This window comes from Chroicocephalus ridibundus, chromosome 1 (genome assembly GCF_963924245.1).
Source record: "Chroicocephalus ridibundus chromosome 1, bChrRid1.1, whole genome shotgun sequence".
Lineage (NCBI taxonomy): Eukaryota > Metazoa > Chordata > Aves > Charadriiformes > Laridae > Chroicocephalus > Chroicocephalus ridibundus.
In genome coordinates, this window is record NC_086284.1 from 112809315 (window position 1) to 112833510 (window position 24196).

At 39.0% G+C, this 24196-nt stretch overlaps 1 protein-coding gene across 15 annotated transcripts in view; it reads left to right on the forward strand.

The window, feature by feature from the left end:
• ROBO2 (roundabout guidance receptor 2) overlaps positions 1-24196 on the forward strand; it is a 471920-nt gene that overhangs the window by 420085 nt on the left and 27639 nt on the right. For 9 of the 15 annotated variants that reach the window (XM_063347562.1, XM_063347578.1, XM_063347615.1 and 6 more), the window contains 7 exons: positions 350-392; positions 1951-2078; positions 6408-6689; positions 7065-7190; positions 11617-11773; positions 17604-17864; positions 21133-21350. In XM_063347562.1, the coding sequence (XP_063203632.1) occupies positions 350-392; positions 1951-2078; positions 6408-6689; positions 7065-7190; positions 11617-11773; positions 17604-17864; positions 21133-21350 (1215 nt within the window). The remainder of the gene's footprint in view (positions 1-349; positions 393-1950; positions 2079-6407; positions 6690-7064; positions 7191-11616; positions 11774-17603; positions 17865-21132; positions 21351-24196) is intronic. The other 6 variants (XM_063347587.1, XM_063347654.1, XM_063347625.1 and 3 more) reach the window with 1 other exon arrangement.

Sequence of the window (24196 nt, forward strand, 5' to 3'; positions counted from 1 at the left end):
CAAGAAAACAATTTCATCACATGGCACAGTCTTGCAATGCAAAGTCATATGAAGGGGCCTGTGGTTTTACCCAGGCAGCTGGTTGGCCTTGCAAGCTACAGCGCAAATTGGTGTTAGTCAATAAGGTGCGGTGAAATCCTAAACAAATTGTAACCCTAATGCGTTTGATCCTTTTCTCATATTTTCTGTACTTTGTTATGTGATGATGCCAAGAGGCCTCTGACGTCAGACACTGAGCAGTTTGAATTGTTACTTTTAATTATTACTAATTGATTTTTCCCTGTCTTATATGTGTGTGCGTGTGTGTGTGTGTTTGTTTGTTTGTTTTGTTTTTCCAACCAAAACACAGTCACTTTCCAAAGAGGAGATGGAGGACTAATGAGCAATGGAAGGTATGTTTCTTTGTATAAAGGTCTTTCCATCCTGTTTATTTTTAAAATGAGGGATCTGAAAAATGCTATAGGTGATGCACTTGGCTAATAACCGATCATTTGGAAGATTGACAATGCTAGGAGGAGTTAAGTAGCTTACCACAAGGTTTAATGACCTATCTGTTGTGCACTTTGGAGGAATCAAGCCCAGATGTTTCATATCTCCCAGATGCCCTGGAAGAAATGAGTAGTAAATATCACAAAGAATGTGTTCATTTGTTACCGGGATGTTTATTGCATTAATTAGACATTAGCAAATGAAGTTGCTGTTGTTTAAGACTCCTTATTGGCTCCCCCTAAATTGCTGTGAGTGAACAATTACACTTAATCGATCACAAAATAAATGATTCATGGATGATGAATAGGCTGTAGATTGATAGGACTGGATTCCACAACTTTGGCTACTCAATTGAAATTGATAAAAGCTGATAACGGGCCCATATATCCTCATCTATTTTCCCTTTGCCAATATGGAGATTGTAATTAGGCCCTGGTAATAACTTCCAATCTCCCGTTTAATCAATATTTTAGCAAAAAGAGATTAGGCCTAATGAGAGCGAGTAGATGTGGCAAGAAAGCGGCTAGGTCTTCTTATTGCCGTTTCCATAGAAACCGATGTTTCTCTTAGGGATTGTACCAGGCAGGGGTCTATAACGTACAATGATCGGAGATGTTGCTCCAACTTCATGAGTGCATTAATAACCTAGAAAAGCTGCAGAACTGTGGATGGTTTTTTGTTTTCGTTTGGGGAAAGGAGGCGTCTGCAGGAAATGATTTGTTTTTCCTGTTAAATACAAATACAAACAATCCACCTGCCTTGCTAAATTTCTGACTGTTTGTCCTGGGGTGAGAGAGGCACGGTGCGTTATGACCTGAGTGTACCTTCTCTTTCAGCATACTCGCTGTTTAATACTGCTCTCAAAGCCGGGAATTAGAGGGATATAAAAGCCATGCAGTAGTGGCAGATAAAGATAGCTGTGGACTTTCCATTAATCCTACTCAAACCTGTTTGCCTCTAAACCATCCAAGGGTGCTTAAAGAAAGAGTTACCAGCCTGTAGACGACAGGCATGCATTTGGGATGCAAGGGAAGGAAGAAATAGTAGCCCAAAGTCCTGGAAATGGCTGATATGGAGCAATCAGTTTGAGTGATGGCTCCCTTGAGGTAGTAATTTATCATGCAGCCCTGGTGTAGGATCCCACGATGGTGCTGCCTAACCCCTGTTTCACACAGACAACGGAGTTCATTTGGATTCTGGCAGAATCACAACGGATGCCTAGTCCCACTTCTACTGACAGAGTTGATTTGTGTATATCCTTAATTAACTGCTCAAGGTCTTTAAATCATCAAAGGCTACACAATTTTAATTTGAAATAAATTAAAGTCTCCTAAACTGTTTGTTACCTACGGTGTTAGGAGAAGAGTGATATGGTCTCTTCAATCACTACTTGCCTCACAGATATTTTAATTTTGTAAAAAAAAATATATATGTATATCTTTTTTTCTTATTCTGCTTCAGTCGACCAGGTCTATTGAATGCAAGTGACCCCAGTTATCCTTGGCTTGCAGACTCTTGGCCTGCGACAAGTCTGCCAGTAAACAACAGCACGAGTGGACCCAACGATCTTGGCAATTTCGGTCGTGGAGGTAGGTTTCATTTTAGCGAGTCACCACATAGTATACACAGGCTTCTGTTAGTTAACATCTATGATAAACATTGTGTAATATTTTTTATTGTTATAGTTCTTTCTATGTTTGACTCAAGATTTCATTTAAAATTGACTTTAAAATGTTCATTTTGCTTTGCCTCTTTCTACATCTTTAAAATGTAGGTCTAGTTTGTAATTTACCCCACAGTGGTGAGACGGGGTCTGCTTATCATCTCAAGAGAAATATGTTTGTTGCTCAAACTCATTCCCTTTTGTGTGGAGGTGAGCAATCTGCTGTGCAGGGCAATGTAGACAAAGACAGAGGATGTCCATAAGAGCAGAGAAGAACTCAGGGGATACAGGAAGGATGCTCCTTAGGCAGCAGGACAGAATAACATTGTTGCTGTCCCCTTACCCGTCCCCTTCCTGCTGAGGGGCTGCTCTCAATCTCAACCATAATCCATGAAGAAGGCCTCAAAGGTCTTCAGAAGCTTTCCCTCTTAGTGGAGCAAAGGCTACGTAAAAGGGAACTATTTAGATTTTATTAGTGTTTTATTTCCATCTTGAATTGAGGAAGGCCCTTTGGGGACGTGAGGTAATGATTTATAATTATGGTGATGAATCTTTAGAGGGGTTATTTTCTTTCAAGTATTTTATTCAAATGGGAATTTCAAGATGCATGACTGGGATTTTTAAAAATCATAGTAATATTCACATATCTCTGTTACTTCTTTGGTTTCTGTGATGTTGTAACACGGCTAGTTCTGCATAGTGGTGTTCAGAACAAGACTTCCTAACATAAATGAGTCCATAAATATTTAATATTTTTAAGACATAAATAAGTAAATAAAAATCAAGATGACTTTATGTATCAAAAATACATTAAAACGCAAAAAATCTATAAAACTATCAAACTGATAAATGTGAAAAGAATTCCATTTTGAACTGTACCAGAATGCACTTCCATCCCTCGTATCAGTTATAACAGTGCAAAACTTCTTGCCTGTGGTTTGACTACTGCGACTTCAAATTACAAGACATTCTAGGGTTTTTTTACATATGAAAAAGTTGTAAAGTGCTTACTTTACAAATATATTGTAAAGTAAGCAAAATTTCTGATAATATTTAGAAGGCAGTGGAATATCTGCCAGCTTCTTTGTTGTGAATATCTTGAAACTAAAACTCTTCAGTACTTTTCCCTCTTTCCATAAGTTCACATAATACAGAAAAATTACCATTTTCTTTTAGCATTTGGCTCTATACAACTGAAATAGTAAGCAAGTCTTAAAGCTTTTGGCTTCAATGTGGATGAGGTGTGGGTCCAAATTTGTCCAAGAGATGCAACAGTCATACTTGGAATTTCAGCAGCTAAATTCCACCCATGATCTTTACAGTTGAGCTCACACTTTTATTCTGGCTGTTTTGGGAACACTTATCCGTATCTGATTCAGCAGTTGAGTTTTGTTGCTTCTGCATTAAAGACGGATTAGAAGTCAGATGTCTTTTAACATGAATTAACTGTATAGATAGTATTTCGGCCTCTTTTACTAGTTAAAAGGTCTCTGATAGCATAAGAGGTCTGTAAGAATTTTGAAAACTGTAAGGTGGCAATCATTCACTCTGGACACTCAGAAGCTGAGGCAGGCAGTTCTAACATTGTCTTTAAGAGTGAAATCCACATTGTGTCCTAGATAGGCATTTGAGAACAAGGTTGTAAGGGGGAAGCACAGGTTAAGTTTGGAGTCACGTAAGGCCACAGAATGGTACTGCGTCTCACAAGGCAGCAGTCTCCCTCAGGAAGTACTTGAGCACTATTTCATTTTTCTCAAGAGTACAAAACAAGTTAGATTTTGGAGAGTTTTTGGGAAATTTTCCAGTGGGAAATGTGTGTTCATCTTTGGTCTGAAGTGTGCAGTGTGAGGTTTTTTTGCTATGACAACTTGGTGGGAAAATCACACTTGATTTTTACTAGGTGATTATGGCAGTTTGTAAAATGGCACTTTAATAGCTCTTTGAGTGCTTAGTGTATACATCTCATTGAGGTCAAAAAAGTAATCTGTGGTTGAACTGAAAATTCCAAGAATGTCTGGAGACCCTCAGCTTATTAGTAATAATGACTGAAAATTCTTGGCTGGTGGGAAGCTGTGCAACTCTCCTTTTAAGTGTGTGCAAATGTATAGTTCTCCATGTTAAAATGACTGTATAGAGATGATACCTCTTCAGTTGCCAGAAACGTGTTCTAAAAGATAGATGTACGTCTGAGTACTTGAGAGGTGAGCATTTTCGTCGTTTTTACTTCCATGAGTCTGCAAATCCCACACAGACAGGTTGAGCTGGACTTACTTCATTTTATACATCAACAATGGAATTTATTTACTGAACTTCAATCACTTATATGTTGATGAAACCAATTGTGGAAAGGAAAAATCTTCTTACTGTGAATGAAATGCAGAAAAGATAGGACTCCACTCATCTCTCATATCTCATACTATATTTGCACATAGATGCTTTTATGATTGTGTAATGCCCTTAGAAAGCACATTAGATATGTGCAGATAGATAGTAATAGCCTGATTTTGAAATATGACCTTTAGTTTGCATCAATTATAATTTTTTTACACTTACAATTTATCTGCAGATGTAAGTTAATACAATTAAGGCATTTTAAATACTTGATTGTGCCCATTTCCCTCTTGTTGTCTGCAAAAACAGATCATACTGATAGACCCAGATTTAATCTCTGTTTCTGCAGTCTCTCTACTGAGTCCTTGTTATTGCCATATTTATTGTTAATATTATGTTGTTGCCCTGAGACTGCAGATGTTATTAGGGTCCATATTAAAATGTTCACTGTTGCACACATGAATGCAGTAGAAAATAGTTCTGTGCTCTAAATGTTCATCCCAGGAAAAAAAAAACAACAAAACAACAACAAAACCACACCAAACAAACAAACAAAAAACCCAAACCCACCAGTGGGGAGGAGGCCATGGTATCATATCTCATTGCTGGAAATGTCTTGAGACAGCGAGAGAACAACTGTATTCCCTGAGGTTGCACAAAGCCCATGTCTGAGTCTGGAACTGAGCCTAAACCCTTGTCTAGGTGCAAGAATCATCTTTTCTCTTTGGGGCTTAAGGTATATAAAAATGTCTGCGATATCTAGAATGGGATCTGAACATCCTCACTATAGGAGTGTGCATTATCTCAAGTATGGTCTAACAGTTGGAATACATATTTGCCATCTGGCTATATAAAGAAATGGCATATAAATGATGCATTTTTGTAACAAGTAGATTTCAGAATGGATTCAACTTTTCAGAGTTGAAATAAATTATAAAAATAGTACCATTTGATATATTGACCTCTGAGAGAGCAGGAAGAGGGTTATCTGCTAAGCTGTGGTTCTCCTTGGGACATCATGCCAGTCATCATTAGATTCTTCACACTTCAGTAGTCTCAGCTTCTAAATCTAGTATTCCACCAGCAAAGGTCACTGCAATGTTTAGTAAGGAGAGAGATTGCCAATCTAACTGATTAAAGGTACAAATTGCAATGTGCGATAGGATTCAGAAGATGTAGAGAAGTCAACAGACATTTAGTTAAATATGCTGTACTGTTTTTCAGGTAAACGTACTGGAGTATTTGAACAAGTTGTTCTCCATTATCAACACTGCTTTGCCATTTTAAGAGACTGATCACTTAAATCCCTTCAGAATAACAGATTTTCTTTCACCTATCAGGAGCAACTTGGTTTTGTCAAGTTTTTTGGTGGTTTGGTTTTGGGTGGGTTTTTTTTGAAAAGAAGAAATATACTAGCTAATGTCAAAAAGAAAACCTGATAAGCTAATGTGTAAAACTTCAAGGAAGTCAAGGTGATGCCCTTAAAAAACTACTTTGAGAGCTTTGGCATCCATTTAAGAATTTTGCTACATATTTGCTGGGAAAGTTTCCTGTGCGATTTGTAGTTTCACTCCTTTCATCATTTCCCTGAAGCCCAGACAGTTTCATTGGTTCTGACATAGAGTGAACAATTGAAAACATTCTTCAGTACAGAAATATTCCAAACTGCGCTTTCACAGTTGAAGGTATGGGAAAAAAAAAGATGGTTTTAGGCAGTGAGACGTGAAGGACAAGTGGTAGGCCTGTCACAGAAGCTGATAGCTTGGCGATGGTTGTACATCATCTTCCCTTCATTGGCTCATGGACCTGTCTCAGCTGAAATGCAAACGTGCAAAATGACACATTTATTTTTCATCTTAAACCTTGATACTTTCAGGCTTCCTGTGCATCAATGATTTGTTTCATTCCCCTGTGTTCACCACAGATGTGCTGCCACCAGTGCCAGGGCAAGGAGATAAAACTGCTACTATGCTTTCTGATGGAGCCATTTACAGCAGCATTGACTTCACCACGAAGACTAGTTACAACAGTTCCAGCCAAATAACGCAAGCCACGCCATATGCCACCACCCAGATACTGCATTCCAACAGCATCCATGAGTTGGCTGTCGACTTACCTGATCCTCAATGGAAAAGCTCAATTCAGCAAAAAAATGACCTGATGGGATTCGGTTACTCTCTTCCAGATCAAGGCAAAGGCAACAATGGTAATTACAGCTCTTATTTTCTGGAGCCCTTGGCTTTATACCGTATCATCTGTGCATGAATTAGAAAAATCTTTTTAGTACGTGAGTCGCTGTTCATATTTACGGTAACTAACGCTTACAGACCTTGCATGCGTGCTGAACCTCACACAGTCACAAAATATATTGTTCTGTGCTTTTAATCCTCGTTGTCCTGTGCTAATCACCAAGCCATCTGCCTTCCATTAGGCTAGGAGAGGTATCCATTTAAAAAAGACTACTTTACCACTTGCCGCCCCACCACGTCTGCCGTTGACTTGCTAACTGCATGCGTCGCATGTGCTTGTGCCGTCGACTAATCACACGATGCCACTGTGACCTTTGCCCTTTAACCCTTAGCCTTGCTTTACATCCCTGACTACCGCGTGGCTGAGGGATTGGCTAATAGATTGCCACACAACCAGTCACAGGATTTCAGCACCACCAGCTCCCACAACAGCTCCGAAAGGAGTGGCAGCCTCTCAGGTTGGTTCCACCGCCGTGGGTGGGTGAGGGACGGAGGGGCGTCGGTGAAAACCTCCCAGCTGCGCTTTGCGGATAGGCGTGAGGGCGCCTGCCCGCCGGAACGTCAGTGAACAGCCGCACGTTGGCCTCTGCTGAAAAAAAAAAAAAAACAACCCACCCAAAATGCCTTTTGCAAAACCTCGTGGGAGACAATCGGAGAATCGCCCCCAACCGGCGCTTGTCAGCGCAAATGCGAACCTTGCCTTGTCGCATCCTCTCCCTGACAGCACAGTTCATGGAGCACGTATATTTCCGTATCAAACAGTTTATAGGTCTCCCCACACTGAACTTCATGAGCACGTTAATATTTTTGTGGAGTTGTTAACAGATTCCCCACTCCCACGAGCTCAGTGTTGTTTCTCAGTGAAGCAGCTCAGAAATAAATGTAGGGCCCTGCAAGATGACTGGGGTTTCAAAAATTGTGCCAAGTCTGCATACAAACACAATGTAAATTTTGTGTGTGCGCTGCATGTTATATTGGAGACATGATGCATTTTCATTGGATGAAAATGATTGTAGTACATGTGGTTGTGTATTATATTTAAACACACCTTTTTCTTGATTTCTTTGGTTTTGCTTACTTGTTGCTTATGTTATGTGTGATTATGTCTTTTTCTTTTCAAGACAAAAGCTGAAAAGCCAGCAATTAAAATGGAAGTCTGCTATTTCACTAAGCTGACACATGTGAGAGCCAAAAGGACTTCAGTTTCAAATTCATACTATATCTGTAGCCTTTTGAATTTCCACTATCAGTTGGAGTAGTCGTAACAGTAACAGATCAACCCTAAAATGGCTTCTTTATGTCGATTGAAATGACTATTCAAATTGAATGTTGAGATTAGAAGCCTATAACCGTTGGCCCATAACTCAAATAGCCAAATGTGTTTGCAAGTCTCGTGTTCTCAATGGCAGTATTAGCTGATTTGAGATTGACAGAAAAACAGGCTTATGGCATTGACAGAGAGGTATCTGGGAGCTAAATTCATACGATACTTCAAGAAAGATTCACGTTCCTTGTATGTGAGATGTATTGGCAAGTAGCTTAGGAAATCAGCTTGCTCCTCTGGCTGCATGAAAATACAGAAATTGATATGCTGAGGTACATATGTGCCAGTTATCAGAGGACAGTGTCACACTTAAGATGTGTTGACAGCTACAACTGCCTAAGAACTTTCTCAGAAAATACAAAGTTTCATTGGAAAATATCAGTTGATCAAAAGCTGGACTTTGAACAAGTATTTCAAGTGAAACATATTTTGTGTATTGTTTCTCAGTCTGAAGTAAAATTTCTGATGACACACAGAAACTTCAGGTTAGCTTCTCTTTCCGTGGCCAGGGCACTCTTGTTGCAACCAAAGCAGCTCACACCTGAATGCCCCAATGCTCAGATGAGTGTCAGACTGTTGGACTGCGGAGTCAGTGTTTTGCCCTCCCTTGCCCACTAATTATGTCTTTAATACAGGCTAATTACGTCTGTAATACATGAGAAACTGGGGGAGACCTTCAAATTGTCCGATAATTAGAGCATCACTGGAGTCAGAGACCAGCTTTGATTACCTAGTCCCCATCAGGGTGAGCAGGGACTTGTTCTCTCACTTCCTTGATTAGTACTTTAAGTACTAGTTATTATTCTGACTAAGTTTCTGTCTCTCTAAAGTGAATATACTGAGAAATCCTGTCCCACTGTGGAATGGAAAATAGCTAAAATCTCAACTGCTTCGCGAGGCGGGGAAATTTTGTGGCTGTACTTTGCACAGCTCCCAGCTTATGTCAGTGCTGTGATCATCAGCCTGACTGGCAAGTTCTTTTTCCAGGACCTGAGTCATCTAGAGATTTAAACAATATAATTGAATTTCAGTGTGAGGAGACATTGAAACATCAAGCATCATTGCTATGGGGAAACAAGGCTTCGCTGCAACAGTTTTCAAACACACATCAGGCATTATGTATTAGGTGTCTGTTCCACTAGTCTGACAGTGGAGTAACTCTGCCCATGGGGACAGAAGAGAAATCTCCTGCCCAACTCTACAGCGTAGGCTGCTTTCCCTAACAATAATGACCTTGGAGCTCCTTTCTTTTATTTCTTCATCTGAACAGTTCCTCGGCTCTCTGCTTCACTCTTTCTAATGGCTCCATTACCTTTGACCTTTCTCTCCAAAACGCCCCAAATCCAAGTGTCTCTATACTAGCAACCCACACATCCAACCTCCATTTTATCAGTCTCCTGAGATTACCAATATGCTACACTTCCAAAATCTTCCTCTCCACCTCAACTAACCTCTAAGCTGAAGTTCTTCTCTGCATTTCTTTTCTCTGAGTATTCCTAGTTTAAATCCCCCTGCAACACTCACACTCTCTCTCTCTCTCTCTCTCTCTCTCATACACATGCACACACACAGACACACACTCTAATGCATGTGCTTTCCTCCCAAAGCAGCACCTCCTGCTTTAGCACTTGTTGGCTCCTACTCCTGCTGACTTTTCAAAAATTCCCCCATGTCCCACAAATTAAAATTAGCATACTTACTTTGTACTGTTCTGTGACCCTATTTCTAACTCCGCTTTCCGCCGTACCTATGCTTTGAAAGCTTCTTTTTCTGTCCAGAAGGTTCATGTGTTTGTTCTTCCATTGCCACCATCACTGGCGTTCCTTTTCTGTTGACCAAAATGTTCTTTCCGTTTTCAAGAAAGCTTCTCTCTCTGCCAGGCTACAAAGGGAGGGAAGAGCGTGTCTTGCATCCTAATATATGGAATATCAGCTCAGTTCGAATATAGTGAATGACAGGATCTTGGCTGGACTTTCTATAAATACTCCAAGACAAGGAAGGAAGAGGTCTGGTCTGTAATTGAGTAGTGGAAAGTGAAGTCTTGTTTGCAACATGCTGCCAGCCAGACTGATTAGACACCTTGCTGGACTTGTTGCCTGTCTCTACCAGCCACACCAGGAGGTGAAAAGAGAAGTCTTGGCTACTTCTGAATCACAGAGTCGCCTTGTTTCTTCCCTCTCTATTCATTCCTATTTTGGTCCAGATGACATTTGGACATAACAGAAGAAAGCCACTGTCAGAGGAAAAGTCCCATGACCTGTGCTTGTCTCTGTTGCTAGAATTGCACCTCCTTCTGGATGTCTCTGTGCCTAAAGCTAGAGCCATGGCAAAGAGGGTGGTACCTTGCAGTGCACGCTGTGCCCCCGTGCTTTACAAGTCGGTTGTAGGTTTTTGACTCATTACTGATGAGAACTTTTTACATGTTTTGTTTTTTGGGGTGTTTTTTTTGGCTGATCCTTATAAATCAGCAAGAGGTGTCAGTGGGTAAGATGGATTACACCGTGCTTTCTGCACCAGGCAAGAGATGACTGACTGCCATCTGGGTACCCCACTGAAAAAGCATATGACGAACCGTTCTTCCACCCAAAAATCCGGAGAGTTTGAAAGCAGCGACAAAATAGCAATAAATAGATGGGTCTCCGAGCAGTCAAGGAATTTGAAATCTTGTGCCATGCTTCATCTTAATGAATTCCTGATAAGAAAAAGGAGTCAGGGCAAAATAAAAGAAGCTAAACAAGTGGAAAGAGAGCTTTTTCTGTTAGATCACTTTCTCACAAATGCAAGTGTCTCAACTGGAGAAGCGGGTACAAGGACAATAAGAAAAGAGAAGAGGGGTTAAGCAAAATGCATTGCTCACCTCGTTTCTGCCAGCCTCCTCCATTAGAGTTGTACGTCAGAAACAGAACCTCTTCTCTGCAGTGGCACAAGATATTTGAATGCTGTGAAACAGACAGTCCTAAAACATTGCAGATAACTTCCTGATGTTTTAAAAAAAATGGAACTTAGTAAATTCCTATCAGCAAAATGCTGTTTCTTTTTGTTTTGACAACTTACACTTGTCATTCTGGCTGAAAGATATTGAGTCTAACGACAATTTTTTTAGATTGTGTCCTTAACCTCTGTGTTTTCCACAGAAAGAGATTATGCAAAACAGTGTTATAAACACATTGGATTCTGACATTTGAAATAATTTGCTGTGCTCTGTTATATTTTTATCTAACAGTGAATTCAAGAAGTCATGAATAAATCAGTAAATATATTTCTGACACAGCAAAACACATCTTTCCTTGGTTGTGCGCTACTGTGGGGCAAATGTATGGAGTTTTAAAAAGAAATGATTTTCAACAATTATTTAGAATATTTTTCCATTACATTCTATCATTATTTATAACCTTGTAACAGCATTAGCACGTTGATGCTGATTCTGCTGAGATATAAATACATCTTCTTTTTTGGGGCATGCCATCTGGAATCAGAATTCTTTCAAAGCAATGTAAATAGCTAGCTTTTTTTCCCCACATTATATCTCTAACATTTTATTTTTCTTTTTGGATTTGCAGGTGGCAAAGGAGGGAAAAAGAAGAAAAACAAAAATACTGCCAAGCCCCAGAAAAATAATGGTTCAAACTGGGCCAGTGTTCCTCTCCCACCCCCTCCTGTACAGCCACTTCCAGGCACAGAGCTGGAACACTATGGGGTGGATCAGCAAGAAGCAGGGTAATTTTTTTCTTTTTCTTTTGAAGAAAAATCTGTGGTTTGCAGAGATGAGGCTTTTCTTGTTTTGTTTTGTTTTTTTTTTTTAATTTTGCTAAGTGACAATATTATTCTGTTTTGTTTAAAAAAAAAAAAAAAAGAAAAAAAGAGAGCGAGCGCCTTATCCTATAGACTTATCCAAGGCTGTGGAGGAGGAATGTTTGAATAGCTTCTCTTGATAGCGACTGAAGATGGAAATAAAAGTGACCTTGCTTCATCATCATGTAGGGCTTCTTTGCTTACTCACGCTGAGAAGTATCTCGCTTCACGTGTAGCTTAATTGAATTCTGTTGGAACTACTTGCAGATGATGGGACTCAGAGTGAGTAAGAATGACATAATCTGGCTCCTTGTATTTTTTCTCTACTTTGAAGTTTAAAAATATTAGAGCAAACAGAACCAAAAAACCCACACTAAACTGGATTAATTTTAGAAGATCAGCCAGTGGATAATAATCTTCTCATCGGCTTTTAGAAGAAATTTCACAGTTGAGGAAGGCATGCCATTTACGGGCCTTTTTTTTGTTATTTAAACAACTCCTGAGTTTCTGGAACCTTACAGTTATTTTTGGATAGCTTAAGACACAAAATCACACAAAAAGCACTAAATGAGAGGAAAAAAACATTTCCTGCACAGAGAACAATTATGGAATGCTTTTTATAAAGTGAAATTATATGAAATACTGGGTTATCAAACTCTGGATGAAACTCAGAGTATAGAGAAAAATAGTTTACTGTGGTCAGCTCTGTTGGAACCTTTGAGAATCAGTGTTCTGTCAGGGACAAATTTCTGCCTGTTTAAATAGATGGATTAATCAATATTTCCTAAGGATGAAACATATGTTTTAAAAATCATTGTAATAGCTTTACTGAATAAAGGTATTTCAAGTGTTATCTCTGCTGTAAGCATGAATTGATCATCACTACTTTTATAATGAAAATGAGAATAATTAAATATTAATATTTGAGTTTATACGAAGTCCTTCAACTCTTAAAATTAATAATAATTAACTGTGTAAGTCAGTGGAGTTCCTTTTAAAATGAAGGTCCCATCAGGCTGTATTAGTGTTACAATTTCAAAGCAAATACAAGGGAAAATGAACAACCTTAGTGATTGTAAGTGTTGTTTAAATCTCAAGGAAAAAAGTGCATATAATCATTATGTTCTGTATTCTGTTATAAAAAGTTAAAATAAATTTAAGATGGTTTCACTATGTAATATTTGTCTTTATCAGTTTATATCCTTAAAACACATGTGCCGCCATTTCACTAAAGTAATTATGCTATAGAAGGCAAACAACTTGGATTTTCTTTCAGGACAATGAAATAGCATAAAAGGTAAATGGAAATCCCTTCTAGAGAAATCCCTTGTGACATAGGGCTTGACTCCTCAGTTGCATAAAGTATCTGTTATTTAGCTGGAAGGAATGATGTTGGTCACCAAGACAACACTGGTTATTTAAGGATAAAGTAATCACCAGCCTTCCAGGTGCCCAACAATTCAGACTTAGTTTTCGCTCTTATCATCTTTTGAATTACTCTTCTCTGTTTTTTGTAATATCTCATTAATAGTGGTTGTAACAAGACGTTCTAATGTGCATTTTACCAAATACAAAATAATTTTAAAGATTAGAGTATCAGTCTTGCGCTACAGTAATTTGCAACCAACTTCGCTGAACCCAATGAATCTGCAATGCCCATAGTTCCTGAGGAGGTATCCAGTACTAATGGTCATTCTGTATTCAAGTGTCTATCTTGTTCCTGTGGTTTTCAACGTGCTAAAATGGAATGAATCATGGACTGCATTCCTTATGTTACCTTTACTATTGACACATTGGGTAAAAAAAAAGCAAGCAATTTTTTTAAACTTTTTTTCTTCCTTGATTTGCTTTGATGTATACTATGTATGACAAGTTCAATGTGTTTTAATTTTAGAATTAATTACATGCAGATGTAATTATATTGTGAATTACAATTGAAAAATGAACTTCCTGTCAAAAAAACTGAAGACTTTAATAAAATTCTCATAATGTGATACGAAAGGTGAACGTTCAGGGCAATAAAACAAAGAAGTTGGCATCTAAACAGAAACTTATTTTTCTGTGCATATCTTCCTATAACTCTTGAATTCAAGCGTGAGTTTCACTGGCATGAGTATCCCAAATAAACTAAACAATTTTGACACCTTATTTTGCTTACTAGGAATTAACACCAGTGGTCTATTAGCTTATAAATTGTAAAATAAAATCCATAATAGCAGTAGGAGAAAAAAAAGTCACCTAACATCCAAGCAGACATTTTATGTAATGTGGTAGCTTTTGGGATGTCTTAAACTCCTATTTAACCTGTGCAGAAAGTGTGTGTATACTGTTGTTTTGCTAGCAAACTCTTTTCTGTGAAGCTTTTCCCTTTTTGTGGTCTTCTACAAACTCTGAGCTTGTTCCTTGTTGTCTCCCTTAATTTTCTCTTTTATATACTGCAGTCTTTTCCTGTAGTAGCTCCCAACCAAACATGTTCCCTTTCCCACCCTTGTCAGAGAAGATGCTTTTGCTTGGTTTTTATCTAATAAATTTGGCAGTGAGGCAATGCTTATTACTTATTCATTATCAGCTACTTATATTTTTTCACCAATAATATACATGATCTTGAGCCAACCCCAGTCAAGGCAGTCTTCATATTGTTATCATTGGTTATTTTTATTTCTTACTATTGATTACACCTTGCAATGGCATATTAGCTCTGGATGTCAATACATTCGATAGTGATTTTCTGTCTTTCAAAAAAGTAAAAAAGATAATACCTTTTACATCAAAAAATCCTTTCTGGCAAGGCCTAGAGAGGGAAGCTTTCTTTGTTGCAACAATGCGTGTAATGAAACAGAATTGTTATAGAATGTGCCCCTTCTCTATCACCTCTATTTTTTATTTTGAAGAAAAAAATCTATCATCAGTGTAATGAACCAGGCTTTTTAATAGCAAAAGATTGCTATAGAATAAAAGTGCTGAGAGTAGAATAAAAATTATTAGAAACATAGAGAGTCATGTTTGTTAACCAGAATTTATTAGAGACTTAATTATCATGAAATTACTATCAGAGGTCCCTAGTGAAGTTAAGGTGCTTAGATTTTAATAAGAAGTACTTGAAAAAAGGTTGCATTTTCACCAAGTTGATTTTACTCCAAAACCTAAACAGAACGTGGATGTGACCAATATTCACCATGCTGGTTCCAGGAGCTGCAATAACTGTGTTGTTTATATGAGTTGTAGTTGCCATGTAGTCTGTTAGGTTTGTTAGCTTTTTCTTGCAGATTGGTTTTTTTTGCAAAATGCAGGTTAGAACTGGTGGCTTTTCGATCATCTCACACTATTCTTGTACCTGAGATCTTGAATCTCAATGTCCTGAACTTTAGGCTTAGGCTCCTTTCCATTTCAAACAAAATCTACGTAAAGATACGGCACTTGTGCTGAATCTTTTTACTAAGGAATCTTTTTTACTAAGAAGTCTTTTTACCATCAAGATGAACATTTGGGGATTTGAAGCAAGTAGGGTCAAAAGGCGAGCACATCCGAAGCTCATTTATGCATTACTGAAAAGTCACTAGGGAGTATCTTTCTGCCCTGGCCCTTTTAAAGCAGAAGCCGTTACACCAAAGCATGAGGTTGAGAGGGTAAAAGTAAGTGACAGAGCTGTTGCACTGTACATTTTTAGCAGCACGAGTTAGGATGGTCCCTTCAACCTTGGGTGGCAACGTCATGAGTGAATATGGCAAGAAAAGACAAAGTAGAAGCTAGTCATATCTTAATTGTCTCCTAAGGAATTGAATATGTATTACATAACATTTTCTTAAATCTCTGTGTTATGAAAATGGTAATGATCAATCACTCAAAAGCTCCTAAATGCCAAGTGTTAAGATACAACATTTATTTGCACCGCTGTACATGTACGTATGTTTGTGTATCTATATATGGTTATATCTAGATATAGATTTAAAGTGATACCAGCCTCAATTACCAGATACGTCTTCCACAGAGTTTTGTACGATTAAGCCAGGTTGTTTTAGCTACCCTGAATCTGCGCTTTCTAAATATAGGCTACAGACTTCTGAATAAGGAAAAGTAGTTTCGTTAATTTTAGAAGTCTTTGGGTTTTGCTTGAAGTAAATGTTCTGTTCATAATACAGGTTTTGAAACTTCTCTGTCTCAATGTTCCCAGCCTTTTGAAACCCAGCTTCATGCTTGAGAAAATCGGCAGGGATTCATTTTTCTCTGGGAAACTGATAATTCCTTCCTTCCCAATCAGAAGCCTTAAAGGAGTATTTTTAAACTGGTTTGAGAAATTAACTGTATAACGCAATGCATTGCCTGCCTGCATTGCAGAAAAAAGGGGTGTACCTTGTTAGCTGTCCTTAAAGGTGGAAAGAAGATAAAGCGGCTTAGATGGTGCTTGGGGAACGGCCTTTAGAGTGTGAGATGGTTTGACAGTGAAGGAGCTGTGAGAGCTTTTGGTTGTCTGGTTGCCTTTTGAAAAGAGCTGTCTATCCTGAGGTATTCTGGAATACGCTGGGAGTTGAGAAGAAATATGTGCAGATGCTCAAGGGACTGCAGACTGACTGGATGTTTGGAAGATGGGAAGAGCAGACAGTGGTGAGATTTGAGTCGTGTGATCATCAGCAGAGCTGTGCACAACTGAAGTTGTGTTCAGATTAGGGAGTTGCTCTGGGGAAATAATGCACAGGGAATGACCACAGTCACTAGGGCTTATGCGTCTTGAGAGATGCTGGTGTCTCTAAGGGACGAGCTCCTGGGATGATACTGCAATACAACACTGAATTGAACGGCACTGTGATGAGGACTGAGATAGAAAAGTACTGAATTGCTGGCAAAGCTTGCATAAGAAGTGGTAATAGAATATAAAGCTTCTCTACTGGCCCTGATCAGATGTAGCATCACCTCTTACGCCTTTGGCATAAGACTAAAAATTGAACCACACAAACCTATCAGAACAAGTCTTCTATATGAAGAGAGAAGAATTTGGCACTTAAGAATATTGGTAGTTGTTAATCTTTTAATTTACTTTGGGCAGGTGTGTTGAAAGTGTTCAGAAACTTAGCACTGTCTAGGTAAATCCCAGTAAAGATTGGTTAGGAGGTGGGGTGCTGGCAGAGCTGTCAACGTGTGTGCTAATGTATCTTATCAGCTGGTGCTGTGACATAGCGTATGCTTAGGGTCAGTGCTGCTGTGACATGAATGTATTATACATCATAGTAGATACATATACGCAGTGTGGAAAGACCAGAATTTATGTGGAAAGCGTAGCTTTTTATTTAAGCTACAAAATGAAAGCAGATAGTAAACTTATAGACAAATAGAGGGGAGGATGGGAGTAAGGAATTGCATTACTGCAACTACGTAAAGGTTGCTCTGCCTTTTAAGAATGCCGCTATTTTCATGTTTGGGTCAATCTTCAACACGTTCTCCTAGGTTAATATCCAGGAAGTGAGTTAGTTCATTTTTGTTGTTGATTGTGGCGTAGCATTATCTAATCACCATTAACATATGTGATAATGGACCAGTAATTTTTTTGTTGCACATCTTGTTCAAGTTGCTTAGCCATTGTGGGAAAAATTAAACAGACTCAGTAAGGAGAATTTAAGCAATTATGATCCTATTTTCAATAAATGCTAAAGCTGACATTGCGTGTGAGGGTTCAAACTATAGCAGAACTCCTATATACCTCTCTACTGCACAGCAGAGATGAGATTTGATATATATTAAGTTTACTTGGTTTTTATTTTAGATATGACAGTGATGGTTGGTGTCCGCCTTTGCCAGTTCAGACCTACCTGCATCAGGGCATGGAGGATGAGCTTGAAGAAGATGATGATCGCGTTCCTACACCTCCTGTCCGAGGAGTAGCTTCATCACCTGCGATCTCCTTTGGGCAACAGTCGACTGCAACCCTCACGCCTTCTCCACGAGAGGAGATGCAGCCAATGCTACAAGCCCACCTTGATGAATTAACTAGGGCTTACCAGTTTGATATAGCAAAGCAGACATGGTAAATGATTGAAGGGGGCACCTGTGGTCTGGGAAATGAAAGCATAATAATTTATTCCTTGATGACGTAAATATCAATTGTGTTCCACAACATTTCAGTAATGTTTCCAAAGCAGTGAAATGGAAGAAGAAATAGCAAAACTGTATCTACAGTGTGAAGGCCTTAAACATTAGTAGGTGCTTTTTAAACCACTATGCGTGGTAATATGTTAAATCTTGGCTAAAAACACGTCAAAATAGTATTCCTCTGGAGTTTTACATGTATTCAACTAAGTAGTTAACACCTGCCTACTGACAACGTTTATACAGTTTGGAGTACTCTCTTATCAGGCTAGCAAAAGATACAATTTTTTTAGGATTTTTCAAAAACATCGAGGTTCTAAATTCCTGATTAAAAATAATGCTAGCCACCTGAAATAGCAATGTAGCAGCTTTTACCTTGTGTTACAGGAGAATGAAGCATTTGGATCTCTGCCTGTAGTTTAAATCCCAAGGAAATTTCTTATTCATAGGGAAAAACCCCAGAAATAGCAGGAAGGAAGTTGTTAGAATGTACAAAGTGGATCTAGTGTTTTAGAGTGCTTTATGCCTATTTAAGGGAAGAGCAAGCAAATACCACAGTAACATTTCCCCTGCAAAACAAACAGAAGCAATCTCTTCAGGGACTGAAGAAGAACTTGTCAACTGCACCAGGCTGGGGATACAGTGAAGGTCAGTTGCTTTCTGGATGTTCCCTAAGCGGCAGTTGTCCTTTTACAACTTTTCTAGCCAGACAAAGCCCGTGAATCTCAGAGGAGAGGAGCCGAGCTAGTTACCGAATGGCGCGCTGCCAGCAGAGGAGCAGCCTTTCTTCACTGGTAAATAAAGCCACAGAGTTATTCAGCTTGAGCTACCATAAATAGATCAGGCAGGTAGGCAGGCGGTGCCAAATCAAAGCCAGCTGTTTTCCCTGGACGCTGTGGAAGCCTGGAGGCTTGTCTGCAATCTGCACTCAATCAACAGGGTACTTTGGTCCCGCCGCAGCACCACGCTGCCAAGCACAGACCCCGGCCTGCCGGTGGGACAGACCCAAATCCCAGGCAGCAGCTAGACCTGGCCTGTTGAAGGTAAAACACTTCCGAGCCAGCAGACAGATGCATACCCTGTCTGCGCAGTCAATGGCTGCTGCATTTTGCAGCTGTTACCCTTTCGACACCCTGCAAACCACGGGTGCCAGTCTGGGAGCGGATAACGTAATAGGACTCTGTAGCAAAGCCTCTTGCGGCCGAAGGGAAGGGTCTTGCTCCCTTTCTGGAGAAATGAAAATTGATTGGAAACTTTCATAATGTGCTTAGGAATATACAGATTTTGACGTTGCTCTTGTGTAAGGTCACAGTAATTGAGCCTGAAACTCCCAAAAAAATACAGAGGAAATAAACTCTATTTTCATACTAGAACCTTATAGCAGGCATTGGAATAAATATTGAGTTGCAAATAGAAATTATTTTTGCAGTAGTTGTGACATGGAGTTGTTTAATGCGTGGCTGGATATATATCATGCTGTTCAGCAAATGCCGTTCAAAGTCAGTGGAAAGTCCTCCATTGCCTCAAGTGGGAAGGAAGAGCTCTTCGTTTTCTTGTCACAAAGTCAACCTGTCCCCCCTCTGTAGAGGGGTGGGGGGGAGGAAACAAAACAACAAGATGAGACCCATCAGATAGGTTACTGTAGGAGTAACAGAAGAGAAACACAGAGACCAGCCAACTAGAAATTTAAGAAGGAGCACATTAGAGATTACTGGAAAAGTACATAATCATTATGGCTTTGATCCAACAAATCACTTAAGTATATGCTTAACTACAAGTACATGAGAAATTGACTTCAATTGTTCTATCACATGCTTAACATTAAGCATATACTTAAGTATTTTGCTTGATTTGGAGCTAATCACACTGTTTATTGAGGGTTAGTTAGGTGGTAGTGCCCTTTAGGGCAGTGTTCTGAACACTGCATAGCTAAGAACCTCGTGTCCAGACAGAAAAGTATTCAAGAACTACTGATCAGAAGGGGGTTGTATATCAGAAGGGAAGCATTGGCTCTGCAAATAAGCTTCAGAATAAGCCATAATTTAAAACCTGCACAAAGGCGGAGAGAGATTCCAGTGGTACATAACATTTACTGTGACATTCTCAGATCCGATAGATTTACATTACGAAAAATAAAAAGCTGTTTGAATAAAGAGAATTACTGCACTTATCAAGTGTAGGCAATAATAGAGCACAACATTTTCATTGAAAATATATTAGAGCGAGGAAACTGAACAGGTGACAGTTGTAATTTTTTCTGTTATGTCCAAGCAAGAGACCAGCAGAATCCTGGATGCCGTCCAGAGCGCTGCCGATTTGAATCAGGTCATGACACCTCATGAACAGCCGCCCAAGGATTCCCGCGTGCCTAAGTTAGCAATTTCAAGCGTGGTACATGCTCTCATGCCAAGGCCAGTCATGCCTGGGTCCCCTGGCACAGCTTGCTGTGTACCTGTAGTGCTGTGAAGAATGCTGCATTGAAAGCTGATGGTTGTTCTTTTCCTCTGTAGCCTCTCAGAGACCACACAAATGAAACACCAAGTCCCATGCTTGCCTTTGGCCATTTAGCTATCCTGTGGGTGCTTTTTATCTTTGTTTTTCTTTTTTTAATTGTAATTGCTGCATGCAGTAATTTCACACATGCATGCCCTAATACTGCTGCAATTAAATCAATTAAAATACTTGGAATAATGCAAAATAAAAAAGGCCTCAATGATAATAGGTTCATTGGACTTGAAAATTTCTTCTGTCCCACTGGTCATTTCCTCCTCTTTAGGGTGAGTTCTACTTAAGGGCATTGAATCTGTTTAAGCAGAAGGAATGTAATTTAATTTTGGCTCAAGGTGTGATTTGCAAGGTGGAATATTTTCTGAGACACTTATATGCTAGGTTGAGTTTCAGAATTGTGTTTTCCGTGAACTTCCTACCTGATTTATGTAGCCTCTGTGTTCATTGTTCCTCATCTGTAAGGACAATCTTGACCTTCCCCATCTTACAGGAGGGGAAGCGTATATAAGACTGGAACGTGCACAGGTACTCTGGTATTAGAAGCTATGGTGAATAGCTGAACTGACTTTTCTTGAGTTTGACCTAACAAGCACGTTTTGTAAATCTGCTTCAGGACTTACTGAAAGGCTTGTCTTCTATTGACCACGGGGTACAAAGTCTCATCCGTTCTGATGACATTTTCCTGTTTGTTTGTGTAGGCACATCCAAAGCAATACACAACCTCCTCAGGCTCCAGTTCCGCCCCTAGGATACGTATCTGGAAACCTTATTTCAGATTTGGAAACAGATGTTCCAGATGACGATGATGATGATGACGATGATATTGAAGAAGAAACTGTAGAAGTCAATAGGCCGCTGAGAGGTCTAGAGCATACTCCAGGCTCCAGTATGGACAATCTAGACAGCTCTGTGACAGGTAACCAAACACAGTTAACAGTGACACCAATTTGTTCCTAACAGTAAAATACATCATCAATCAAACACTTCCTAAGTGAAAATTTATTCCACTCTATTTCTGTAAAATTTAAAATGTGTTAATATTAAACTCTAAAGTTAAAGAAGGATTTGAAAATACTTTGCTTTGCTGCAAAATGATAAGAAAATTCATGAATTTTAAAAAGCTTTAAAGACTTGAAAGAAAACTCAATTATATCCTAGCTTTCATGAAAAGTTCACTCTACTGGAGAAGCAAGCCAGTTACACAAAAAGGAGGGGGAAGACCTTGGCTTAGGAATATGTATTTCATAAATCAGGAGCAGCATAAAACTGTTATCTTAAAGCACTTTTAGATATTTTGCTGGGTAAATGCTTTCACAGATGAACGCAGGGAAGTTAAAAGACTTCAGAATAAGTGTAGATAGATCAGCGCAACATTTATTTGTAGAGTCACTGCAACATTTATGTAGGAAATTGTGTATTTTGAACCTACTTTGTATTGCTGAATGTAGTAATTGTTCCTTTTCAGTGAAGACATTTAATTATTCTGACACTCCTTCCTTCACTGCTTCTTCTCCTTTGCATGCCTTGGAAAGTTACAACAGGGATCATCAAAGGGCACCTAGGAAGGCATGCTAAACTGATGCACAGAACCTGAATGAATAAAATCGCTGTTGATGAAACGTAGGCAGTGAAAGATATTTTTTGAAAAATACAGATTTTATATGGACATAACAAACTTTTTGTAGGTGTCAGCATGTTCCTCTTTAGGTTAAATCTGGGCCTCTATATACCATACTGTATCCATAATGTACAGCTTTACTGGAGACTCAAACGTACGTAGTGTCCATGGTTCATAAAAGCTAGTGGCTGCTTCTTCGGTCTTTGATCTCAGAGGAAGAACAGTGATTGTTAGTTGTATTTTAAGGGAGACTCTCTCAGTACAATTTACTACCGTAGCACTGCTAAATTTCATCTCATTGTCCTGGACCTTTGAAATTCCAAGGATTTTGCACCCTTACTTAAGCATTGCTATTCTGAAAACACTGCAGGAATTTGACAGTGACAGAGCAACAATGCCTATAATTTTCTTCCTTTTCCCTTGTTGAATTAAATAGTGTGTAGCTTAATCCCACTTTCCAGGTTTTCCTTCACTCTAGGGCCAGACTGCTTGCCAGTCTAATTAAGATTTAAGAATTGTATCTCTGCTGCTGTGATTTGAAATCCGGATCCAACTGAAGGCCGTAGAGTTAAAGTTTAAATCCCTGAATTGAGAAGGTTAACTTATTAGTGCATGAGTACGTTAAGTCACTTTGCTTGAATTTCTAGTGTAATCTCCTTCGGGCTGTAATTCTGCATATTTTTGCATATCTCACTAATGGCTCAGAAGCCTTTCCATTAGGAATGCAGTAAGGGTTTTACACTGGTAATACAGAAATATATAAATAAGTAAATCAGGTGGCTATATCTTTTCCATTTAGTATGTATTAATATGTCAATGTTGATGTATCTGTAAATCAGAAAATGAACGTTTTTCACATTTGCATTTTCACCTAATGTTTTGGACCACCCTACCTAGTGCAAAATAAGGAATGGCTGCATTTCTGCTCCAATTCATAGTCTTTTGTGCTTATTACAATTTCTCCTTTTACGCATAACATTCAAGCTTCTAATATTTTTAAATCTTGTTTAATTATTGGATTGTTAAATGTTTCATTATTGGAGTGTTAAAAACTTCCTGGTGTATTTTTTTGGAAGAAGTTGGGCAGAACCTGGTAATATAGGCTGGGAGTGTACTTAATCTAAATGCCTTCTCACTCATTTCCACCACTATCTTTATGTGACCTCATCTAGCTGAAAATTAAAGTTTTTCTTTTGCTTTTTCTTGTTTAATTACAAGCTGGATCTGCTCCTTGATCTAGTTCACCGCGTGGCAAGGCGTTTGCCAGCACTGCAGGAAGGGAACGTGCAGCTGGAAGGGAAGCAAAATGACAGACTGCCCCTGTAGCGTCTAGCCAACACTTAGATTGACTTAAAACAGTTACGGAACTATAACCTTAACAAAAATACAGCCAGAGCGTTAGGGTAAATGATCTGTAAAATGGCAAACTCTCCCAATAACAAAACTGCTTCTGTTTTCATGAGTTACTATGTAGGTAAAACCTTGATTTTCTGAGGGCTTGTTTTGGGCTTGTGTTTTTTCTAGGGGTGGAAGGAAATGGCTTATTATATTGGGTGAATTGTTTCAAAAGAGAATTTTAATTTTTGTCTATCTGTTTCTGTTAGGTCTTCCAGGCTGTGTTTAATGGTGTTAAGGAGGTTATATAGCAAATTGCATTCATCGTTTCTAAGCTGTTTCTCATTCTTTAATTTCATTGCTTTTAGAATACTGTAGAACTACTAAATTGTTCTTTCTTACACTGAGAACATATAAGCTACTTCTTTCCACAGGGCTTGTTGTGACTTAAACCAGCGTTTCCCTAGGAATTCATATATCACGTTTTCACTTCTTTAAACATTATATTAAAAAAATGGAGGCAAGTGAGAACAGCTGACCCAGATGAAGCAATGCTTCTGTTCACTTCCAAGCGTGCGCTGTGAGTTCAGTGTTTGCGAGAAATCTAAATTGACATCCCTGGGTCCAGTCTTCCTCCAAATAGGGTTGCTGTAGGGTGAGCAGGGCGAGATTCCTCACCCTGTACTGTTTGCATGCCTCAGCGATGACTTGAAGATACCCACTCTCGGCATGAAATGGTACTTTGTACTTTATGGCTGAGCTGAGACCGAGGTTTTCATCCAATGCCAAATGTGGGATTCTCTGAGGGG